General features: G+C 38.7%; 1 protein-coding gene and 1 long non-coding RNA gene across 2 annotated transcripts in view; one reads left to right on the top strand and one right to left on the bottom strand.

The window, feature by feature from the left end:
• Positions 1–7017: 7017 nt before the first annotated feature.
• On the bottom strand, positions 7018–12280 carry LOC138164325 (uncharacterized). Its single transcript, XR_011169027.1, has 3 exons — positions 12133–12280; positions 11932–12048; positions 7018–11628 (listed from the first exon to the last, which is right to left on the bottom strand). It is a non-coding gene; the product is annotated as an uncharacterized lncRNA (long non-coding RNA).
• Positions 12281–12437: 157 nt separating this feature from the next.
• The window catches only part of SGPP1 (sphingosine-1-phosphate phosphatase 1), a 61491-nt gene continuing 50688 nt past the window's right edge, over positions 12438–23240 (top strand). The window contains exon 1 of the mRNA XM_069092014.1: positions 12438–13210. Coding sequence (XP_068948115.1) covers positions 12563–13210 — 648 coding nt within the window. The 5' untranslated portion in view covers positions 12438–12562. The remainder of the gene's footprint in view (positions 13211–23240) is intronic.

Raw genomic sequence — 23240 nt, forward strand, 5'->3', positions numbered from 1 at the left:
ATGATCTGGGCTTGCTTGGCTTACTTTTCTGAATCAACATTACCAGCTCCTTTAGATAATCAGGAGTCACTGTGATTGATATAAATGACAAAATTTTATTATAAAATTCCTTCAGGGAATGGGTATGGGGAGGGATGGGGGGAATCTATGAGAGGGCAGACTGGAGAAAGGAGTAATCAGTATGCTTGCCATCTTGGGGTGGGGGGTAGGGGAGAGATGGGGAGAAAATTTGGAACTCGAAATCTTGTGGAAATGAATGTTGAAAACTAAAAACAAATAAATTATGAAAAAGAAAACAAAACCCCTTCAAGGACCACAGACATTCAGTGACATCTATAATAAAAATAGTTTTCTATAAGAAGATAAAAACTTTGGATTTTTAAAAGAAGTTTAAGGTCTATACTTAAAGACGTATGTATGTGTGTGTGCACATATATATGTATGTATAGTGACAACCTCACAGGGTAGATTACATTGATTCATTTAATCAATATCTAGCCCCACACAGTTACTTATGCAAGTGAAATAACCAGTCAGGAAATTCTGGGAATCCCTGCACCATCATATGATAAAAATATTTTTTCTCACCCCACACTTTTAGTGGGCACAATTTCACACTTAATCACAGAAGATTGGATGCCTATACTTATTCTAGGAAATGTTCTCATTGACACATTGATTCAATAAAACTGGAACTACAAAATCTCTATGGTCAGATTATTGTTGGATTCCTCAACTCTGAATGCCTGAAGAGAGAGCTAGTGTTTTCCTTAGATATTGATCTAGATGAGAAACTTCTTGAATACAGAGACTATTTGCTAGCTATATGTGAACATGTATGTAAAAATAAACATGTGTATATTTATTAGTATTGAATAATTATTGGATCAATAACTTACAGAATTCTATGTTACATTCTAATTGTGTTCTGATGCCACAAAACTATAAGTCTTGCTTTAATTAATAACAAATAAAGCATTTTAGAAATTGCTTTTTATCATGAGCTAAAAAAAATATTTAAGAACACCTACAAAAGAAAGAGTCTCAGGTCTCTACATTTTAATTGTTCTAAGAATAATACTGACTCTCAGAATAAACAACTCCTCTAATTCAAAGTAATGCTTCTGGTAATAATATTTTAGCTTATCGACAGTGATTGTAGCATGTTATCTTTCATAAAAATCACAGTCAACTCAAAATCCTAGGCCCAGTCCAAAAATAAAAATCATTCCTAGAAATATTACCTTTCTAGAATGGGAAATATAGATATTGCATTCAACTTTGTAGTTGGAGTCTATTGAAAGACAAGCTTTCAGGCAGTTTCATCAATACATTCATTAAAAAGTACAAGAATGCCAAATGACACATGTGACAAGAGAACTGATGAGTAGTAGAGAGAGTGCTGGGCTTGGAACCAGAAAGACCTTGATTTAAATTTTGCCTTTGCCAATTACCAGATGAATGACCATGAGCAAGTCACAATATGGCACTTACAATAGCACTTGCTTAAATACACTGTATTCTGTCGATCATGATGTACATTTTACTGCAAGTAAGTCCGTAGGACTTATCTACTAGGCTGTAGATACATTGTGAATTGTATTCATGGAGGGGGTTTCCACATGAAGAGTTCTTCATATATCTTTTATATAACTGCCTGAACAAAGTATTGCTTTTCACAGAATCTCAGAATTGGTTACACAATCTCAGAAGTCATCTAGTCCAACCCATACCCAAAGAGGAAGATCTCCTATAGTACCCCCAACAAGTGTATTCCAAATTCTAATCATTTGGAAACAGGGGCATGCTGGTACATGTTTAACAACCTTGTCGATGGGGGGGGGGGGAGAAAACACTCAATAAACTTTTAAATTTTAATCTACACTATTAACATTTTCTCCATCACTTACTTAAGCCTAGACAATCAATAAGACAATAAATCAAACCCTGGTTTGAAATATTTGAAGATTTCCAAGTTTTAAAGGGTCACGTTGAAAATTGAACAATTGGTTCTCTGGAGTCAGTTTGATCTAAGGCCAGTGCACTCCTACCCCCACCTACTATCTATAAGTATGCATTTGTGAACTATGTGGGGATTATGTAGTTTAAGGAATGGCTGTAAAACATGCAGAAAATCTGTCTTTGTGATATTCTGATCTTGCACTTGCACAAGAACATTTTTTCTGATTATGAATATAATTCTATTTACATTCTAGTTTTCTTAAAACTCTATACTACAAATCTATTTAACTTCTATTTCAATTAAAGTCCTTTAGCAAAATCATCATTCCAACAAATTGTAATAATCATTATTAAATTTTTAAAATAAAAAGCCTCGCATATAAAACTTTACAATATTCAAAGCATTTTCTACATTTTCTTTTTGATTCTCACAATAACTTTGTGAGGTAGAGAGTATATAGATAGCATAGTTGTGTTTCTAACAGATGAGGAAACTAAGGCTTGGAGTGGGAAAGTTACTTCCACATGATCACACAGCAGTCAGAGCCAAAATGCAAACCTAACTATCTAGACTCCATATCCAGCACCCCTCCCACTATCCCATGCTAACAGAGTTTAAAGACTTGTATTTAAATCTTATTTCTGTCACTTACTGTCTCTGTGACCTTGGGCAAGTCACTTTAATTCTCCACGCCTCAGTTTTAGCATCTGAAAAATGAGAATAGTACTTGTGCTATCTATTTCATATGGTGGACATGAAGAAAGCATTTTATAAACTTTGAAGTGCTCTACAAATATAAATCATTATTACATCACAGATGCCCTCCTTAACATTAAAAATGAAAAATGTGAAGTTAGTTTCATCAATATATTAATAAAAAGATACAAGAATACCAATTGACACATATCAAAGTAGAATTGAGAAATAGAGGATAGAATATGGACTTGGAACAAAGAAGACCATGGTCATAATTCTGCCTTTGGGAATGACCAAAACAAAATATTACTTTCTCCCTTTGGAGAGTAAAGTATTCATAAGGCAGGTTAAAGATAAACAAATATTTATTCCATAATCAATTATATACGAATCATGAATCTGCTATTAATTTTCAACATGGATGTTTAGTTGTTCCTGTTGCTGTTATACTTGTCCCTTAACTTTATAGCTATTATAATAGCTTTTTTCTCCTTCTAATTTAAGAAAATCTAAGATTACTCTTTTTTTTAAAGCAATTGGGGTTAAGTAACTTGCTCAAGGGTTACATGGCCAGTTGTGTGTGTGTGTGTGTGTGTGTGTGTGTGGGTGGGTGGGTGTGGGTATTAAGTGTCTGACGCAGGAACCGGTCCTGGGCCCTCCCAACTTTGGGGTTGGTGCTCTGTTCACTGGGCCACCTAGCTGCCCCCTAAGATTATTCTTTACCTCACCTTGCTACTGAATTAGGAACATAACACAATGGTACTAAAGATGACAGATTTGAAGCATATTAACTGCTCACATTGGGCATGACAATTCTAAAGACAGTTTACCCTTCAGTGACAACTGAGAGCATCCTGGCAGCCATTCAGTAGCCATTCTTATCACATGACCAGCCCTGGGCAGTGAAATGCCATGAATCTAGTTTAGATAGAAATTGAATGATTATATTCTAAATAAATTTTAAAACTTACAGAGTTGTGTGTGTGTGTGCAATCTTTCATATAATTTTACATTCCTAACTAGATTTCCTGTCTCTTTGCAGGCAAGACAGGAAATCTAGTTAGGAATGTAAAATTATATTAAAGCTGGTCTAAGATTAACATCCAAAGAACACTTATGCTAAAACCATTACTGTTTGCTAGGAATCTCATATGTTCTAAAATGTGTCTTTACTAAAAGATAAAAAGTCCAGAATTAGGGACAGATATTTATAAGAGGTCAGCTGAATGTTTTGTATCATAAAGTGGAAACTTTGAACTAAGAATCTCTAAGAAGTTCGATGAAGCCATGAACAAGTAATGGTTTAGGCATCATGACATGAAGGATAGAAAACTGGCCTCAAAGCCAAGTTCTGCCTCTAAAACATTCTAACTATGTAATCTTGAGCAGCTAAATGGCACAGTGGATAGATTGCCAGGTCTTGAGTAAGGAAGACCTGAGTTCAAATTCTACCTCAGACACTGACTAGCCATGCAACCCTAGGCAAGTCACTTAACTCTGTTGGTCTCAGTTTCTTCATCTGTAAGATGAACTGGAGAAGGAAATGGCAAACTAATCCAGTATCTTTGCCAAGAGAACCCCAAACCGGGTCATGAAGCGTTAGGCATAACTGAAACAACTGAATCATAGCATATAACATTGGGGAAATCACTTAAAACTCTCAGTGTTCTACACAGTTCTCTGTAAGTTGCAGAGAGGGAAGTTTTCTGATCAGGAAATCTCTATGACAATGAAACCACAGATTCAGTCCCTGTTCCTATCATTTACTATTACTAATGATGATAATTCCCTCAAAACCCAACCCATAGTCATAGTTCATAAAGATCATAAAATGAAGGTGGAGAACAGAGGGAACGGAAAAGTAAGAGAATGCCAGCCAGGGTGATATACCATGTAGACACTATGTGCCCTGAAACCATTAAAGTATCTGTGAAGGTCTGGAATGAACTCTGAAACATTGGCTCTTTCAGCTCTCACAATACTCCTGAATGGATTAGCACCAAATAAGTGGTACGGAATAAGGTCATGGCCTGGCCTTATTCAGAACTGTCACAATGAAAAACATGACATTCATGCCCCAGTACCACAACAAGGATAGATACTGTAGAAAAAATCAAAGATGCCAACACCCCACTTGCTGGAAATGGTTTAGTGCAGATGGCACTGATCACTAAACCTGGCAAACCATGAGTGCCCACTAGGTGTACTGAAGATATAAATGCTTTTATACTGTACCAGAACAAATGAGTCACTTCCCAAGCACCTCTTGTTATGCATTCTAACTCTCCTCATGTAATGGGAATGTAAATTTGGAAGATCTTCCCTGCCCTAGGCTAAAGTACACCTGAAGCCTGGGGTGGGAGGCTTGTTTTTCAGTAAATACTTCTTGATTGGCCAGTGGGTCCAAAAGGTTGTTACATTCTCTGAGCCAGGAGAAGGCTATATAAGCCCTGTTGTGAGGCTTTGTTTTGGGGGCTCACTTTGAGAAGTGTTCTGTGATTTGATCTGGATTCTGGGAAGCCGTTGTCCAGAGCCCCCCGGCTTTGAAAAACCCAGATGTTGAAACCCAGATGTTGACTGGGTATGGATGTAATGGTTGGATAGTTTGGAAATCTGTCTACTTGATCTGTTTCTGTCTTGATAATTCTGCCTGTATACTTTGAAGTTCGGGGTGCTGACCATTTTCCCCTGAACAAGGTAAACGATATATGTCTGACTGATTAAAGTAAGCTTGTTAACCCATTTTGAGTTGCTTTCCTTTAACAAAGCAGATCCAAGAACCTGTGCTGGCAGCAAACCCTGAGGACGCTTGGGGTGCTTGCTGCTACACCTCACTAGAACTGAAGGTTCCAATCCTGGGACTCAAAACATTTAATATTTTAAAAATATTTTTTAAAAACACCTATTATGAACTCTTCTATAATCAATTGAACTTTTATCCTAAAGCTACTTTGTTCCTAGCACTGTGTAGGGCCAAATGAGGGATACAAAACAAGAACTGGTCCTGGGCTACAAGGAGCTTAAAATATAGTTGAAGAGAAAAAAAAATTATGAAAACAGATGACAGTTTAGTTACTGAGACTCAATTTAGCACTTTAATCACAATAGGCATTCAAAGAAGAGAGAGATTAACATGGACTAGGACTGTAAGAGAATATTTCGTGGGAGACTTTGTGGGACTTGACCTGATTCTTGAGAGATGAGTGACATTTAGGAGGATAAAAGATAGGATATTTCATGCAAAAGGGTGTGAGAGAGAGTCGCCTCAGCAAAGGCACTGAGCATGAATGGGTATGTGGTAGAAAGTCCATTGGGCAAGAAGTCAGGAGACCTCTATCCCTTATTAATGATGTGGTCTGGGGCAAATTGTTCCACATCCATGGGCCTCAGTTTCTGTAGAATAGGGATTTGTCTAGATAACTTTTAAGGTTCTTTTAATGACACTGTTCTATTATCTATGATCTAGACCAGCCTGGTTGGAGTATAGGATACATGTTAGGTAATGTATGAAATAAGTTTGGCTAGGGTGGGACTAGATTGTAGAGAGCCTTGAAAACCAGTTAGAGGAGTTTGGATTTGATGTAATAAGAAATAGCAAGCTGAAGTAGATTTTTGTGTAGGAGGGTGAAATGATGAAAGATGACTCCAAGTCATCTATCCTGTGATATAAAAAAATAGTATTATTACAAAATTACATGATAGAATTATTATAATATTATTATAACATTACAGGATGCCCTATAGTGAACACTGAAGTATGATGGTAGGGTTGACTGAAATGATTTTTAAGATTCCTTCTAATTCCAAAAAATTCTGATTCTTTGTTCCCATTGCTATCACCAAGGCACTGAAAGTTCTCAAGTACTAGAGAAATAATTCAGTTAGGTTTACCAGACAGCACTTAATAACTAGAAAAGTCAACTAATACATTTTGGAATTTTTTCTAACAAAAAGTAACATAAAGCATCATCAAGTAAATGTAAGGAGAGTGTGGCAAGAATAAAGAATAATCCAACAAACAGCCTTACTATGGTGCTGTTCTCCACAAAATGTGAAAAGCTCTAAGAGTCCTTTACTAAAATAAGTGGGCCATTTGTGGAAGATTATTAAGATGGGGAGGCCTGGGTAGACTGTATTCTGTGCTGACTGAGCGAATGCCATGCTGATAACACAAACTCCTTTCAGTATAGAAATATTTTAACAAGACTTAAAACAAACAAACAAAAAATGGAGTATTCCATTGTTGAAAGATCCAAGTTAATTCGAGTTTTAGTGTATCATCATCAGAAATGCAAAGACTGGAAACTAATTCCTAATCAGACTGAATAAATTAGATAAAAATAGATTTCAGGCCCTAGCAGAATTAATCAATTTATCATACATCAACAAGCATTTACTGTGTGCCAGCCCACCATGCTAGACTACAGAGATACAAAGACGAAAAATAAAAGTCCTTCCCCTCAAGGAATTTACATTCTATTGAAGGAAATAGCATGCACATATATAAGTATATATAGCACTCATACAAAGTAATTTGTGAGGGAGACATTAGCAGATGAAGGGGTCAGAAAAATCATCAAGTAGATGGGGGACCTAAGCTCAACTTTGAAGGAAACTAGTTTGTTTATCCTTTTCAAAGGATGCTATAAAGGTTAACTCTGGTTAACTATGGGTGTAAGCTTATTAGCATCAGCTGGAAGAAAAGGATTACTTGCAACTCTTCAAGTCTGTCTTCAAATCTTTCTAGTAATTCAGGGTGTACTAAAAGTCTGAGGGTAGTTTTAAGCAACAAAAAGCACTAAGACTTTTAGGATACTTTTATGTGAAGGCTTGTGACAAGGATACATTTCTTTAAATCTGTACAATAATATATAAAAGGCAATATTAAAACAAAATGAGCTTGTTCATTTCTTTTCTTCATGAAGAATAGTATGACCAGGGGCGGCCAGGTGGAGCAGTGAGTAAGAGCGCCGGCCCCAGCGTTGGGAGACCTGGGATTGGTTCCGGCCTCAGATACTTAACACCCACACAAAATAACTGGCCGTGTAACCTTGAGCAAGTTACTTAACCCCAACTGCTTTAAAAAAAAAAAAAAAGAATAGTATGGCCAGGGTTTTAAAAGAAGTTTGGTGGAGCTTGGACAGAGAGTGATAAAGATGAAAAGGATGAAGGGAAAAGCAATTCCAAAGAAAAACAGGAAGCTGTGAGTGGAACAGGAATGAAGGAGGATTTTAATGACGTGTTAGGTAATGAAGCAGCTCCTTAGTTGTTTCTCTGTGTATTGGACAGGAGTGACACAAGTGAGGGGGACACTTTATGAGTCTATACACCGTTTTGACCATTTTCTTTATAGAATCTGTCTCTGGAAGAAGGCTGTTATAAGGATGGAGCTTAAATAAAAATACAGTATTCTTAAAGGAGAGAAATTTTATGAGAATTATAAAACTTTGGACTGTTTTAACAGTTATTTAGTCCTTTCCCATTAATCCTAAATTTATAGGCAAATTTCTCCCAAGTTTACCTATGTTTTGTATTAAGACAATTTTAAAATAACCTGTCATTAGAAAATTCAGAGGGTGATCCTAAATCTTGAAACATAATGTAAAAATATAATCAAAGGACTGGGATCAAAATACTGTTATTAACTAAATTTGTAGATATAGGTATGGTCTTCCAAAAATAAATGATAAGGTATACAGAATGCTTTTTCATCATTGAAGTACTATGTAAATGCAAGCTATTATCTTTTTTTATTTGTTCATAAATACTTTTAATCCCCAAATATTGTAGGCATTGACAACTATCTTTTTAAAAATTCTGGGAATAGAAGTGGATTATTTTCAGAGTAGAAAGTTCATGAACAGTTAGCTGGTGCAATGGATAGAGTGCTGGTCCTGGAGTCAGGAAGCCATGGTTTCAAATGTGAACTCAGATACTTTCTAGCTGTGTGACCCTGGACAATGTACTTAACCCTGTTTGCCTCAGTTTCCTCATCGGTAAAATGAGCTAGAGAAGGAAATGGTAAACCACTCTAGTATCTTTGCCAGGAAAACCACCAAATGGGATCACAAAGAGTTGGATTTGACTGCAAATGACACAATTACAAAAGAAAATTTATCCACCACAGGATAGGTTTCCCTGTTGTGCAGCAGGTAACAGATTAATACTAAACTTCACACTATTTAAATTGCATATTTATATTTTCCTATTGAATAATGTCTTTTTTAACTTCCTATGAATTACTTTAGTGGTTCTTTAAAGGCATATTTCTAAAGTACTCCTTAAGTTCATTTTGCAAAAATGGTTGTACAGTAGTAGTCCAGAGAGTGATCTTCAAAGGTCAAGTGAGATAAGTTTATGTTTTAGTTTTTTTTAAGTTACTTTCCTAAGAAAAAATGTTCAAGGCCAAAAGTGTTGCATTTCTTTATGCTTGCCATTTGTTTTCAAATAATATCCACAGAGAACTCAAAATAATAACAACAAAAATAATACTTTTTTTTTAGCACTACAGTATTCATTTCAACTAGTGAAAGGTTATTTAACCAACTAGTTGTAGACCTCTGAATAGTACCGTGTTTCCCCTATAATAAGACCTATCCCAAAAATAAGCCCTCCCTTTACTGTGTAAGATTCCTCTAAAATAAGCCCTATTGAGATTGCTACTGTAGTGAAGGTGATCCCCTGCGCTACACGCTACATTACGGTACCCTCTGTATGCACCGTCCCCCCCTCCCCCGGGTGAAACGCACGCCGCGCTCTGAGCTGCATCCAATCAGAGCTGCAGCAGTGAGCGCATCATCCTGTTCTTCCCCAGTGATTTGCTTATTGAATAAAGGTACATTTTTTTGTTCACATTTACCTGTTTATTAAAATTGCTGTCAATGTTCATTAAAATAAGCCCTCCCCTGAAAATAAGCCCTCTGGTGTTTTTCTGTCCAAAAAAAATTAATAAGACAGTGTCTTATTATCGGGAAAACACGGTAGGTATATAGCCCTTCTGACCAATACACTTAAATCCATTTAGTCTTAGGATCTCTCCACAAAGGATGTCTCCAAATCAAACGTAAATTACTTGGAAACAAAATTGCTTTTAAAAATAATATAAAATCGGGGCGGCCAGGTGGCTCAGCAAGTAAGAGCACCGGCTCCAGTGTTGAGATGACCTGGATCAAATCTGGGCTCAGATACTTAGCACCACACCCAGAAATAACTGGCCGTGTAACCTTGAGCAAGTTACTTAACCCCGATTGCTTTAAAAATAATAATAATATAAAATTAATTCATCCTTGAAAAAAATGCCTATCACAGAACTGTATGTATTTGAATCCAATAATATATTTCAATTTCAATTAAATTGTAATATAAATTTGTTATGAACAGGTCAATATGAAAAAAAGTAATAGTCCTTGTTCCTTTCCCCAGGCTTCCTGCTATTTATAGTTAAAATTTTGTCATCATTATTTACAAATATTTATGGTACCAAAAGGCACTTCAAGCTTTGTCAAGCAAATCGAAAGTACAGAGTTTGTAATTTTTCCTCTTCAATAAACTCATAGGTCCTGATACTCATTCCCCCCTCATTTTCTGCCCCCATTAACTTCAAAGAGAACATTACATTCTGGAAAAAATCTGCTTGTGCAAAAAGAACTTGAATTTAGCCCTATGAGACAGAACAGGTCAGTTAAGTTAAGTCTTTCCCTATTTCCCAATCATCTTTGGTCTTAAAAAGTGCATGTGATCCAGAATTTCTTGGGCAAAATTTGAAAAGAAAGGCCTTGTCTAAAGGGCCCTTCCTTTCCTCACAACCAAATTTATTTTCTTCTTTTTCTTCTTCAAATGTTAGTCCACAAGTTAATCTGCTTCATGAAGTCAGGCATAACTTGTTTCATGTATCCAATCCTGTCCAGCTCTTTGTGGCCGTATTTGGAATTTTCTTGGCAAAAGATACTAGAGTGGTTTGCCATTTCCTTTTCTAGCTCATTTTGCAGATGAGGAAACTGAGTCAGAGTTAAGTGAGGGTCCCATAACTTGTAAATTAGTCCAGAAAAAATCCTCTGGCCTCCTGGCCTCAATCCAAGGTGGCCTACCCTGGAGGCATAACTACTCCCACTCATCTCTAGTGATCCTACTCTCTTACTGCCTCATTTACAATTTACAGTACAATTTCCCTCCTATCTTTATAGCTTCTTTTTTGTCTTTACATATCTTTATTCTATATTTCATTAATTCCACTGAATTACAAAGGCAATATTTTCTCGTTGAAATTGGACTATTCCGGTATTTGCTGGGTGAATTAGTATCAGATTTTTGTATTTTTGGAAGGGAAGAAAGAGGGAAATCTCTCCAAATGAGTTGTAGAAGAAATTTCAGAGATTATCAATTCCAACCTTTTCATTTTTTATAGGCCTTTTATACTTCTTGAGCATTATAAATAAGTTGTTTTCTCTGTTTGCCTCTTAGGATTGTTCACTCAAACCTCCTTATGGTTATGAAATGGATGGATTCAGATTGTCTCTGTTTAATTGTAACTTAAAATATTACATGCATTCAATGTTTTACAAATGATGGCACTGAGGCCCAGAAAAGCTCAGTGACTTACCCAAGATAACATTGCCAGTTAATAGCAGAGCTCAGACTAAAGATTGGTCCTTTCCAGGTAAATGCTTTCCTCACAACTCAACTAAAGCAAGAGAACTAATATTCTGGGATTTTAGAAGACGGGGGATTTTCAAGTAAAAATGATCATAGTCTCTGAAAGAGAGTTAGCAAATGCAAAAATCTATTCGAAGCTTTCAGTCATATACTGCGTATCTTCATTGCAGCTAGGTGGCCCAGTGGATAGGGTCAGGGAAATTCGAGTTCAAATCCTGCCTCAGATATTTACTGGCGATTTGACCTTGGGCAAGTGATTTACCCTCAGTTTCCTCATCTGTAAACGGCAGTTAATATTCAGCTTCAACTTCGCAGGGCTGTTGGAGCAAATGAAATGAAAAGTGATAAAGCACTTTGTGCCACATACAGGCTGTTATCACTGCAGTGCCTTTGACTAAATTAATTTTTGAATGGAAAATCGTACGTTAATCATATGTTCCAGTCAGGGTCAACTGGCCAGTGCCATGAAACAAAGCACGCCTTAAACTTGCCTCATCTGGCCAAAGGTACTTAGACTTTCACAAGCTCCTTTTCTTGAAATGAAGTTCTCCATCCCCACTCCCACCCCGTGCAGTAAATTCCCGAGTCCCACCACTGGTTTCATCAGCACGGCATGTCACCTCTTTATATGGCAGGTGCACGCGGGGTCCGCTTCTCAGTTCTGCCAGTAAGATCGGGGAAAGGTTCCGTCGGCATCCCCCACCTGGCACCAAGGTTGCTGGGGCTCCTCAAGCCTCCTACAAAATGAAACCAACGAACCCCGTGAGCGTGGGCTGGAGGGCCGGGAGCGACACCGGGAAAGGAGAAGGGATAACAGTTACTTTTCGAAACAAATTCCCGCGGTGCGGTATGGTCAATTACATCGCGCCGGGCCTCGCGTGGCCTTCTGGGGCTCGGAAGTGCAGCAGCAGCAGCAGCATCATCACAATAATAATAATAAACAGACAGCAGCCAAAGCGCCTTTCCCCTCATCCCCTCCCCCAATCGCAGCGCGGGAACGCCCTCCGCCCCTTCCGCGCCCCCGCCCTCTCGGTCGGGAGGCGCGCGCGCGGGTGCGGGCTTAGCAGCCGCGTCCGGGGCCGAGTAGACGAGGCGGGGGCGGGGCGGGCGTCACACAGCGGAACTGAGCGGAGAGGGGGAGGCCCCGGGGCCGCTCGGGCTCGCGCTTCCGTGGCGCCCGGACCGTGTCCTCACCCCACCCCCGGGCAGCGCGGCCAGGCAGCGCCGAGAGCTCCGGGGGTTGCCGTTATCATGTCGCTGAGGCAGCGCCTGGCCGCGCTGCTGCTCTGCCTGCGGGACCCGCAGAAAGTGGCCAGCTTCCAGCGGCTCTGCGGGGTGGAAGAGCCGCGGCTGGCTGGGGCAGACGCGACGGCCCCGGAGGAGAGGGGCGGCCGCAATCCCGACCGGGCGGCCGTGCCGGAGGGCGGCGGGGGCAAGCTCCGACGCCGCGGCGTCAGGAACGGGGTGAGGAATGGGGAGCCGGCCCCGGCGGGGGGGCGCGAGAGCCAGGCGACCCTCCCGAACAGAGCGCAGGGGCTGCGGCGCAACTCCCTCACCGGAGAGGAAGGGGAAGCGTTCGGGGTTCGGAACTGGCTCCTCTTCTATCTGTTCTCCTTCGGCACCGAGCTGGGCAACGAGTTCTTCTACATCACCTTCTTCCCGTTCTGGATCTGGAACCTGGATGCCCTGGTGGGCCGGAGGCTCGTGATCCTGTGGGTCCTGGTCATGTACCTGGGCCAGTGTGCCAAGGACGTCATTCGATGGCCCCGGCCCGCCTCGCCACCCGTGGTCAAGCTGGAGGTTTTCTATAACTCGGAGTACAGCATGCCCTCCACCCATGCCATGTCTGGCACAGCCATTCCCCTCACCCTTGTCCTCCTCACTTACGGCCGCTGGCAGGTAAGCGTGCCCATCCCTGTCCCTCCTCTTCCCGTCCGGTACCTTCTCTTACCTTGCCCTCCCATCTCCTTCTGCCTACCTGGAAGGACAGTGCCTGGGGGCCGATTGGCATGCAGACGGATGGTTGAGGTTGAACTGAGAGGTCAGTCAACTAGAGCATTCATTAAAGTGATATGCCAGGCACCGAGCTCGGTGCTGGGGGTACAGAGAAAAAAGTAAAAAAAAAAAAACAATCCCTGCTCTCTAAGAGCTCTCTGTCTCGTGGAGGAAAAACCGCAAGAAAAAAAAGATCTTTATCGGATAAATTGGAGGTGGTCTCTGGGGGAAGGCATTAAGATTGAGGACTAGGGAGAGCTTCTTGAAGGAGCTGGGACTTGAGCCTGGAAGACTGAAGGAATCCGGAAAGGCGGGGGTGGGGGTGGAGGAGGCTGGGGAGTTTAGTTGAAAGTGGCCCCGTTAAGTTGCTTACTTGCCCATTGAGTTTTGATAAGCCCCCTTCCAAATACCCTCCTTCCCACAGGTTTGCATGTTTCACAGCCAGTCCATACGTAATTATTCTAGTTCCCCACATCAAAAGAACAAATCTTCCCCTAGATCTCAGAGAATCGAACAGTTCTTAACGAGTTAATGGGCTGCTTGTTGAGATGCTCTTACTCAAATTTCTGATCCTAGTTTAAGTTTATATAGGACACATAAATCACCCCAACTCTCAAGGTAATTGGTGTGTGTAGTTAAGCCCCAAACAGTGTATAACCCAGCCCATAAAATGAATTAAGATGCGGTCTTTCTTTTCTGTCACAATGTATTTCTACAAAGCATACTACAAATATAGTTCAGACTGAAAATGCACTTAGAGTTGAGTGAATACTGTAGACTTGGGAATTGTGTTTTTAAAGGGGTGTGGTTGTTATTTGCTTACAGGCAAAAAACATTTTACTTCTGGATCTCTAGTTTCGTTTGCCGAACTACTTTTTATTCTTGCAGAATCTATAAAATGTGTTTAAAATGTATTTTGAATAGGATGGTTTTCAGCTTCAAACTAGTTATGCAGCGATAAGTTTAAGGAATCCACAGATTAGATAAATTTGGTTCCAAATAGACATACTTAAGAATATGGACAAACTCTTCTCCAGACAGTTGATTTTAAAAATCTTGATTATCTCATTTGCCCTGCTATACTCCCTTTTTCATTCTTCATAAACGCTTTTCTTTTTATAACCAGCTTTTTCCCTCATAAAGTACCTGTGTAGAATGTCACCTCTGCTTTATATGTCCTTGCCTAAATTTTAAAGAAGAGGTATTGCAGTATCAAGCTTTAACAGTAAAATGTATCATTATATCTTATAGGATGATCTTTCTAAGGATGAAAACTTTGATTTTCATTTGCTGTTTCAAAAAACAAACTACCTAACATTGAGAAATACATTCTCACTAAAACCCCCATCAAAAGCTGCCTCACTGTATCATAGATTTGGTTAATACTGGCAGATGAAATAATTTCTTCTGTGTATTCTAGTGCATCTCTAATGATGGAACAATAACTTATAAAAATATCTCATAATACTAATTACTTATTTGCAGAATTTTAGATCTAGTCTAACCAACCTCATTTTAAACTTAAGGAAACAGAAGCCTGGAGAAGTTGAGCCACATACCCAGGGCCACACAGAAGGTAGTAACAAAGCTGACAGAGCTGGGACTAGCGTCTAGGTCTTCTGACTTCCAGTACAGAGTTCCATTCACTATGTTAGTAACAAGATTCCACTGTAATAACATGATCTATCCACTACACATGGCAAAAGATTTCTACTATGGAGGTTGTAGTTTTTAAGTGATAATTCAGATCTTAAAGCGGTGCTCACATCTTTTTGCTTGTGTTAATGGATACAGTGCCAGGCCTGAAGTCAGGAAGTGAGTTCAAATCCAGCCTCAGACACTTACTAGCTATGTGACCCTGGGAAGGTCACTTAATTCTATTTACCTTAGTTCCCTTGTCTGTAAAGTGAACTGGAGAAGGAAATGGCAAACCATTCTAGTACCTCTGCCAAGAAAACTCCAAATGAGGTCACAAAGAGTGAGACACAACTGAAATGACTGAAAAATCACAGTGTGTATGTGTCCTGAAATAAATATTTTTTAATAATCTCAAATCTAGCCAGTTTCATTGATATCTTTTAAACATTTGGTTAAGCCAGTCTTGGAAATAAATGAAAAACTTTACCTTACTCAATTCTTTAATCATGCTACTTAATCATGCTATTCCCAACTCCTTTGTACCTACATTCATTGCTTTCCATAGGTATATATAAGAAACCCTCTCTAGAAATTTTTCTAGAAAAATAGTGTAAATAACAGTTTTTGCTTCTTTCAAAAATTCATGCTTTTACCCCATCATCAACTTCAACAGATTTTAAAAATGGAAAATTAAAATAGCAAAACAAAACAAAAGGCCAAAGTTAACCATAAAAGCCAGTCAGCCTAATACTTGACTTAATACGGTACTCAGGATCCATGTGTGGAAAGGCAAATGCAAGAATTAACAAAGATTAATTATTTTTGGTATTTCAGTAATAACTTCTCTCTTAAAGTAGTGATTATGAAAATAATATACCCTATCAACTTCACGAGGTCAATAAAATCAGTTGGGATGATGTATGACAAAGTACTTAGTAACTTGAAAGCATTATATAAATGTTAAAATTATAATTTAACATGGCTTTTTCCTCCATATATGTATACTGCAGCACATTCATGCTTTCTCAGCCTACGTGATTCTGAGTCATGTTCTCCTATATCTGTTACAGAGGATCTGCCCAGTGTACTGAAGGCCTTCCTCTGGGTCTTATTGCCTTTCATTGATATCAATACAGGACCCAAACTGTCCATTTATGCTATATAACTTCCTTTTCCAATCATATGTTTTTCTCAAACACATCTTTAATGCCAGTTCTTAAATCCTTAGAAATTTACTACAATCTACCTTATCTGCCATTAATCTCTCAGTTGTCCATGACTTTGATTCTTGGGAAGATGTATTCGTATAGTATCACTGGGAGAACATTTGTGCTAAACAATGTATTGGGTTAGGGACACTTTTTTCTTCTCCCTCTCTGGTTCTAGGAAAAGGTTGGGATTGTTTAAGAATATTTTTATTTTGTTTTTTTTTTTCCCCAATTACATGTAAAACAATTTTTAATGTTCTTTTTAAAAATAATTTTTGAGTTCCAGGTTCTCTCCCTCCCACCTTTCCCTTCTCCCTCCTTGAGAAGGCAAGTACTTTCATAAAGATTATACATGCACAGTCATGCAAAGCATATTTCTATATTAGCCATGTTACAAAAGAGAACACAGACCAAAAAAAGAAGCAAGAAAAACAAAGTAAGTAAAAAAGTATGCTAGTCTGTGTTTAGACCCCATCAGTTCTTTCTCTGGAAGTGGATAGTATTTTTCATCATAAGCCCTTCAGAATTGTCTTGTATCATTGTATTGCTGAGAATAGCCAAGTCATTCACAGCTGATATGCCATTGCTGTTACTGTGTACAATGATTTCCTGGCTCTGCTCACTTTACTTTGCATCAGTTCATATAAGTCTTCCCAGGTTTTTCTGAAATCATTCTGCTTGTCATTTCTTATAGCATGATAGTATTCTGTCACAATCACATACCACAGCTTTAGCCAGTCTCCGATTGATGGACATCCCTTCACTTTCCAATTCTTTGCCACCACAAAAAATCTGCTATAAATATTTTGGTACTTTAGGACCTTTTCCTGTTTCTTTTATCTCTTTGAGATACAGATCTAGTAGTAGTATTGCTGGGTCAAAGGGTATGAATTATCATATCCTTTCATATCATATAGCCCTTTGGACATAATTCCCTCTTACCAGAATGGTTAGATCAGTTCACAACTCCACCAGTAGTTCATTAGTATCCCAGTTTTTCCACATTCCCTTCTAACATTTCCTTTTCTGTCATATCAGCCAGTCTGATACATATGGGGTGGTACCTCAGAGTTGTTTTAATTTGCATTTCTCTAATTAATAGTGATTTAAAGCATTTTTCATATGATTATAGATAGCTCTGATTTCCTCTTAAAACTGACTATTCATACCTTTGACCATTTTATCAATTGGAGAATCACTCATTCTTATAATTTTAACTAATTTTTCTATATATTTGAGAAATGAACCCTTTTAAAGAGAAACTTGTTTTAAAAAATTTCCCCACCAGTTTCCTGCTTCCCTTCTAATCTTGGCTGCATTAGTTTTGCTTCCAAACAGTTAGGTATTTTTAAAAGTAGAATGTGCTGTTTGGGGAAGTAGTAGTTTCACTATGCCTAAAGGTTTTCTGGTAAAAGGTAGGCAACTGCCTGGTATATTGTAGAAAAGATTCTTGCTCAGGTATAGGTTAGGTTTGAATCCCACAATCCCAAATTGGAAAGGAATCGCCACCATAACATAGTGTCAACTGAACTAAATCTACCTCTAACCTGTGGATGACTGGAGTGGAAAAAAGAAGGCTAGAGACAGGAGAGTCAGGAATCAAACAGAAGTTTAATTTCAAAGTGAGGGAAATGGCTTGCAAGCAAGAAGGCAGGTTAGATACATGTGCCAAGGCCCTACTAGAGGCACCTAAGGCGGTGGGGCTGAACCTTGATTTTTATACTTGTGGCTAACCAAAGAGTCAAACACAGTAGTGTAGCAAGAATAGTGAGCCACAGCAGCAGCAGTGAGGCAAGGTTGTCTAGTGACAGAAAGCCCATTCATAGCAGGCCTTCTTCATGCCTAGGCCTGTTGGTGCTTGCCTGAACTTGGAGACCATCCGTTCCAGAGGGTGAGTGCAAAGGATTGTTGTTATGCCAAGTTCAGGGCACAGCTTGTTTGCTTGGTCTTAGCTCTTGGAAACAGTGTCTCCTGATATCATGACTCATATTACCAAATGTAAATCTATTCTCTATTTGAAAATTTCTAATGACTAGAAAAGAGGCAATGAGATGACGCAGTGGCTAGATGCTGGGCTTGGAGTCAGGAAGACCTGAATTCAAATCAGACCTCACACACTTACTAGTGTGACCTTGGGCAAGTAATTAAGCCTCTGTTTGCCTTAATCCACTGGAGAAGGAAATGGCAAACCACTCTAGTATCTTTGCCAAGAAAACCCCATGGACAGTATTAGTGTGCTATGGTCCATGGGGTCATGAAGAGTCAGGCATAATTGAATGACTGAGCAACAACTATGACTAGAAAGGTTTTCCCAACATCAAACTTAAATTTTCTTTGATGTAACTTCTACCCATTGTTTCTAGTGATGACTGTTGAGGCCAAACTGAACAAGTCCAATCCTCCTTCTATGTAATAGTTCTTCAACTACATGAACATCATTATCATAATCCTTCCTCTCCTTTGAATCATGTCTAGGCTAAATATAACCAGTTCTTTCAACTGCTCCCAATATGACATGAACTCAAAACCCTTTGGGCAGAGAAAGAACTTCGGGAACCCTCTGTATAATTGAAGTCTCCTATTATTGTCATACTTCGCCTCTGTTCAAGGCTCGTAACCTGTTATCCAAATTCCTCCTTTTACCCCTTTTTTTGCTTAAATGGTCTCTAGCATACATTCCAATGAGGAAAATTGCATCTGTCTTCTTTTTTCTTTACTAAAATGGCTTTCCATCATCCTTCACTAGGAATTAATCATCTCTATATTTTAAACTAAACATTTAAATGGCTTCTAACATTCCTACCAACTCTAGAATACTGGAATATAAAATGACTCTACCAATTAGGCATAACCACGGCAAATAGTGTCACCGGTTTAGAGGTTTATAAATTTCAGTAATTGTGAGATATCTGTATGCACATGTACATGTGCATATATACATATATGTCACATGTATAGCTCACATATGCATATATATGTCTGTATATTTTTATCATGTGTCTTCAATTATACAAGAGCAGTTCCATTCCCTTATAAAGGGCAGGCACAGCCTTAAGCATATTCTAGGATTATGATCCTAGAGCTGATTATGATCTAGAGCTAGAAGTGACTTTGTAGATCATTTATTTAAATATTTTTGTTTTATAGGTGAAAAAATTGAGGCCTAGAACGGTAAAGTACAAATTTTTAAAAATATAATATATTTTAATAAAACAGTTCTTGCTTTATATGAATGAACAGTTCCACAACCTCTATGTAAAGTGATTTTTAACATAATGTAAATTTGGGGAAGAAGAGGAGACAGAGCTGGAGGAGGAATCCACATGGTCTGGGGCAGGGAGGCAACTACCTTGGGGCAAGAAACAGACTGGACAGGTCTGGTGACTGGGGAATGGAGGCCCAGAACCCAAACTGGGACAGAAGAATGACCCTAGAAGGGTGGGGTGAACATGGCTGGGTGGGCAGAGCAGGGCAAAGGTCTCCTCTTTCCCTGCAGGAGGTTTCAAGCCAAGACATCTTTCAGTGGTAGTCTCTCTCATCATCTGTTCTGCTTTTGATAGGTGGGTTTGAGTACCAAGTGGCAAGTCCATACAGGAGGCACAGTACTGTACAGTAAAGTTAACTTAGGAGTTTTGTTGGAATGTGAATTTCTTTCAGAATTCTTTTTGTAAAGTCAAATTTACATAATGCAAATTTATGTAAAGCAAGAACTGTCTACACTCTAATATTTTAATATAATGCCAGCATTCAAATATTAAAGAGTACTTCTAAGATCTACTACATCTAAGGACTGCTCTGATGATTTAACTACCATTCAAATCTTTCCAAAGTGGGAGAAGGGCATGGGGCTAGGCATGGAAAACCAGGAAGAAAAAATAAAAAGTTAAAAAGAAAGGTGAAGACAGTGGAAGAATCTTCCCATAATAATAGGCTAACATTAATATAATTTTTAAAAGTTCATGAAGCCCCTTATACATATGATCTCATTTCACCCTCATAATAATAACTAGCATTTAAGTTTGCTGAAGCATATTAAGGTTTGCCAAGGGCTTAAAATACCTCATTGTGCTTTCATTTATGAGTGAGGTACATTGCTATTATCATCCCCATTTTACAGTTTAAGAAACTGAGAGAGCTCAGTTACTTGCCTGAGTCACATTGCCAGCAAGTATCTGAGACAAAACTTGAACTGTCCTTCAGGTTTGGTACTCTATTGCTATGCCGTCATTTAATAGGACTAGGAGGGCTGTGATAAATTTTAGGAAATTTTTAATTTAACACAAAGTAAAAATAAAGTTTTGAGACAGTATGGCATGGGTGATAGTTCTAGACTTCTAGTTAGGAAGATTAGGGTTCAGTTTCTTCCTCTGACACTTAACTAGTTTCCATGGGCAAAGGACAGCCTCTCAGCCTCAGGCCACTCTCCAAGTATAAAAGTTATTGGCAAGTTCCGATTAGCAGTGGCCAAGAAAGTTCCCACTGTAAAGATTTCTGATACCTGAAAAAAATCTCACATGTTGCTGTTTACTTGTTAACTTTATTCAAAGAAGGAGATAGATAGACAGATAGATAGACAGACAGACAGACAGATAATCTACATTCTGTGGAATAAAATAGATCATTGGGCCTTACAAAAAAAGGAAAAGAATCACTGATATGTAATAGGCTGTATGAGAGTCAGCCACACTACAGTGATATTTTGATTAATGAATTCCCCGGGATCAAAACTTTTATTTGAAATATTAAGAGAAAGTTAAAAACCTCATAAATCATGTTAAGCTGTGTTAAAAAGTATTTTAATACATAGCCTCTATTTACCAACTGTGCTAAATGGAAGGTAAAAGGCTAACCTTAGACCAACTTGGTTTCTGTGAAGTTTTGTCTTTTTTCCCCCTCCTTGGACTGCTCTGATGATGTGAATCCCTCTTTCCATTTCCTATAGACAATTCTCTGCTTATATTATCTTCTCCTCCCCCTGCCAAAAAAGGAAAGGAATCTGACAACATGATTAGGATATTTTTTATCTGCCCTTGAGCTTTAGTTACATTATTGCTCATTCCCACTCAAGTGTCAACTCAAGCATGCATTTATAGTTTAAGTCTTTTATCTCTAAGTAGATAATGAAAAAATTTTCCCGTTAAAAGAATTTCTGGTATCAGCATAAAGTGTAGAAGATTTTTATGGATTTTGGAGCCCCAAAATTCATAACAGACCATCTCTGACTGGTCCTAAAAATCAATCTGATTTTGTCCTTTAAGGTTTACTTGCTGGTAATGGATGTGGAAAAGACTGGCCTAGGGTTCCTTCTCCCAAAATCTGTCCAAGATATTTTTCCATCCAATCTTCCCATTTTTCCTCAGATTGTCTTCTGAGGTTGCAGAGTGCCCTGCCCTACTATTCCCTGCAGGCATATTCTTTCCTTCCAGGTCTCCTTCCCCTACCCAGCTTCTAAGTATAATTTATACCCTTCTGATTTTAACTTAGATCCAAATCTTAGTCCATGCCCAGTCTTTTGGTCTAGATCCGTATTTTGTTTTATGTTTAATGAGTTTTCTCTTCGTTGATAAATTCAAGACCTTTTCTCAGTCTTAAACCTTCCTGCTCTTTCCATGACTTTTCATACCCCTTCCTCCTACATATTTTCTCCTTTCTTTGATTTTATGATACTCTTATTTTTAGGAGGCAGCTAAGCAGTATAGAGTGCTGGACTTGAAGTCAGGGAGACCTGAGTTCAACTCATACTTTAGACCTTTCATAGCTCTGTGTCCCTATGTAAATTGTCAGCTACCTCTAATTTATCCCTCATATATCTTGTCTTCCTCATTAGAATATGAGCTCCTTGGGGCAGCAAGGTGGCACAGTGAATAGATTACCAGCCCTGGAGTCAGGAGGACCTAAGTTCAAATGCAGCCTCAGACACTTAACACACACAAAAAAAAGTAGCTGTGTGACCTTTGGCAAGTCACTTAACCCCAACTGCCCTCCAAAAAAGCAAAAAAAAAAAAGAATATGAGCTCCTTGAAGACAGGGTCTGTTTTTTCCTTTCTTTGTATCCCCCCGCCCTGCACAATGAATGCATGGCACTTTCGAAATGCTTAATAAATACTTGTTGACTTACTAACTTAACTTCTGCGTTTCCTAGTTTCCTCTTTTGTAAAAAAAGAGGAAGTTTGACTCGTGGTTTATAGGTCTCATAAAGCTCTAAATTTGTGATCCTATGATCCCCAGTTCTTCTACTTAACCACTTCTCAGATTGTTTTGTGGTGTCATCAGCCATGTCCTATTGACCAGCATTCTCTCCTGGGCCCTCTTCTTTATTCCCTTCTTCCTTTTCCTTTCCTCCCCTTTCCCCAACCATGCTGACGACTACCAAATCTAGACTTCTATCCCTTTCTTTCTCCTGAATGCCCATCCTTCTCCTACTCTTTGCCAGCTGTGCCTGGAATGTTCTTTTAACTTACCTCTATCTCTTGGAATCTCTAACTTTCTTTAGGGCTCAGTTCAGACTCCTCCTAAATGGTACCTTTGCTGTAACACTTCCTCCGCAATTAAGTTCCAGTTTTGTCTTAGTGCCCTTCACAAATGTGTGTTAAATTGAATCAGAAATTGAAAGACTGGTATAGCTCCTCTATCAGCATATAATAATGTTTTTATTATATATATCATGTTTTTAATTACCATTATTCTACCAGTGTTTTATATAGAATATGGCTGAGTCATGGAATACTGTAGTCTCTAAAGTGTTGCCAAAAATACCATAGTGATTATGTTGTAGCAAAATAGAACAAATGAGAACCTTTGAAAAAACACTAGAATGTCGTTAGGATAATGGATGATCAGAAAAAGATGATCTGGTCATGTGGCAAGAGGGGGCAATGACAGGTAGTCAGGTCAAGTGCTTCACTATTATACTCCTGTTATCAGGAGAGAATGAGGAACCTGCTTTCAGATCCCAGCTCTACCTTTGTGACCATACAAATTATTTAAGCTCTTCTATCTTCATTTCCTTTTCTGTAAAGTAGGGGTGGAGGTGAACTAGATAACTGCCAAGATCCTTTTTAGCTCTAAATCTGTGATTCTAGAATGAT

Source organism: Petaurus breviceps, unplaced genomic scaffold (assembly GCF_028583685.1).
Source record: "Petaurus breviceps papuanus isolate PSGF00001 unplaced genomic scaffold, PetGlider_PUasm1.0 189, whole genome shotgun sequence".
NCBI classification, from domain to species: domain Eukaryota; kingdom Metazoa; phylum Chordata; class Mammalia; order Diprotodontia; family Petauridae; genus Petaurus; species Petaurus breviceps.